At 37.9% G+C, this 2,472-nt stretch overlaps 1 protein-coding gene across 1 annotated transcript; it reads left to right on the forward strand.

Annotated features, from left to right (window-relative positions):
* The first annotated feature begins 259 nt into the window (after nt 1-259).
* Nucleotides 260-1,308, forward strand: LOC145800437 (uncharacterized). The gene is made up of 3 exons (XM_082890111.1): nt 260-406; nt 646-829; nt 914-1,308. Exons 1-3 carry the CDS (start codon nt 260-262, stop codon nt 1,306-1,308), a joined length of 726 nt encoding a protein of 241 aa, XP_082746237.1.
* Nucleotides 1,309-2,472: the final 1,164 nt, after the last annotated feature.

Here is a 2,472-nt window from a genome sequence, read left to right on the forward strand (position 1 = left end):
GGACAACACTACTCATGGCAACAAACCAATCATCACCACGTACCCCTTAAAAGTATCGAGGTAACGCTGTCACAGCAACCCAACACCAGCCAGTCCACAAATGCCAATTCGACAGCGACAATACAAAACTGTTTCTTCAACTCATCATTGTTGAAATAGAAGGTGGTAATCGACAACCGTGCAGATTGTCCATGACAGGCTATAAGAATTTAGCAAACAAATTTCTAGAGAAAACCGGCCTACTACATTAGCCAAACAAATGAAAAATAGGTTTGACAACTTGAAGAAAGATTGGGTCACCTGGAAGAAGTTGGAGAATGCCAGCCACGGCTTGACAGGGCTTGGGTACGACCATGAGACAGGCTTGTTCACTGCACCTGACCATTGGTGGGGGAAAATGCAAGCGGTATGTTTTCACAAAACTTTTATGTTCCCCAGTACTGTTGTACTAGTATCGTTGGTTTTAGTTGCCATATTTGTTTAAAAAACTATTTTCAACAAATCAAAACACTTGTTGAACATACTACTTTAACATATGTTGGGCAACCCACAATGTGCGATGTGTACACTTAATTCAAGAGTTACATTTATTGTTTTGTAATTACATTTGAAGCCGTACTGACATATGTGTTTTCTCCTTCACAGATGAACAACCAATGTGCTAAATTCAGGAGTAAGCCTCTAGAGCACGTGGATCTCATGGAGCGGGTGTACTCTGGCGCAGCAGTGACTGGGAAACATGCATGGACTCTAACAGAAGTACGCAATGATGCTGCTGCTGCGACCAATGCCATGGACGTGGATAGCGGGATGGGACCTCTCAGTGCAGGCACACCACCATAGCCGGGCCATGACACTGTCGGGGAGAACGTGGTTGATAATAGCCTATTTGAGGATGCTCCCCCCCAATCAGCCGTGGATGGATCAGCCAATCCAAAATGGCGCAAGCGGGCAACGCCTGGTACTGTTGCTAATAGCATGGACAATCTCGTGGAAGTAGTGAGCAAACAAAGCAGCGAGTTAAAAATCACGCAATACGTTGTCACGGGTAAAGGTGACAACACAGTGGGGGACTGTCTTGCACGGCTTATGAGCACGCCTGGATTAGAGCTCGGCGGTAAGTTGTTCTCATTCGCATGCGGCATAATGGATTCACCCGATAATCGGGACATCATCATGGCCCTCCCCCAGAATTACATTGTCAACTGGTTGACAGAGAAGCGTGCCTGCACGCCGGCCAATGTTGGCAGGGATTGTGAAGGGGGGAGACGGCTATTCGAGAGTGGTGGTGCTGTTGACTTGGACTAGGCCTTTGTGGTTGGATTGTCATTTTACTATTTGGTTATCATGAGATTGTAGTATATTATATGTGTTTGTATTTTTTTTGGGGGGGGGGATGGTAAATTTCGAGACAGTTCACATTTCTTTTATTTTGGTGTGGATGTGTATGTATGCTTCTGCAGGACTTTGCAGGCTTATTTTGGTTTGTTGTGTTATTATTTTGGTGTGGACGTGTATATATGATTCTGCAGGACTTTGCAACCAATATACGAGTATACATGCCGCATGGTGGCATTATTTTGGTGTCACATGCTTGTTATGTTATGCACAACTTTTGTCCAGGGAATGTACAAGTAACTCTTTGCAGGCTTTTTTTGGTTTGTTGTATTATTATTTATTTTATTTGCTCCTTGTCACATGCAGATGGTGAGTTATGGGGTAGACATTAGTTTGCTAGGAAAAACAAGAGGGCCACATTCGTATAGTGTATTTGGATTGAATTTGATAAATCTATTTTATAATTGACAAAATGAAAATTGGTCTTACAAAAGCAAACAGTAATTTGCTACAAAATTAAAAAGTAGATAATGTACTCCCCAGGAAGGTTAAAACAACATTGAAAATGATGGGTTTTTTGAACTATGTTGAAATTAATTTTTGTGACGAGAAAAAAAAAAAAAGGATGCAAAGTAGTTTCATTTCTTTAATTGACTTATTTATTCTTTATTTATTTGATTTATTGTGTACACTTATTTATTCAAATTATTTAATATAGGCAGCAAAGTACTTACATTTCAATAAATAAAAAAATTATTTATTTATTGGGTGCTTTTTATTTATTTAATGCAGAAAAAAATAGGATGCAAAGTAGTTACATTTCTTTAATTGACTTATTTATTCTTTATTTATTTTATTTATTGTGTACACTTATTTATTCAAATTATTTAATATAGGCAGAAAAGTACTTACATTTCAATAAATAAAAAAATTATTTATTTATTGGGTGCTTTTTATTTATTTAATGCAAAAACATTTATGTGTTTCATTATCTTATTTATTTACATTTCTTTATGTACATTATTTTATTCCAAAACAATTCACATCAAATATTGAAAAAGTTGATGTGGCATACGTCAATCAGAAGCACATGAAAGTTAGATGCTTATATGCAAGCATGCAAACTACAAATTG

This window comes from Camellia sinensis, chromosome 10 (assembly GCF_055761805.1).
Source record: "Camellia sinensis isolate YWXY chromosome 10, ASM5576180v1, whole genome shotgun sequence".
NCBI classification, from domain to species: domain Eukaryota; kingdom Viridiplantae; phylum Streptophyta; class Magnoliopsida; order Ericales; family Theaceae; genus Camellia; species Camellia sinensis.

Excerpts from the sequence above, each read along its gene's own strand:
- LOC145800437 (XM_082890111.1), top strand. The coding sequence starts at position 260 with ATGAAAAATAGGTTTGACAACTTGAAGAAAGATTGGGTCACCTGGAAG. Across the intron at positions 407-645 it reads GGTGGGGGAAAATGCAAGCG|ATGAACAACCAATGTGCTAA; the intron begins GTATGTTTTCAC and ends TCTCCTTCACAG. Across the intron at positions 830-913 it reads GATGGGACCTCTCAGTGCAG|CCGTGGATGGATCAGCCAAT; the intron begins GCACACCACCAT and ends CCCCCCAATCAG.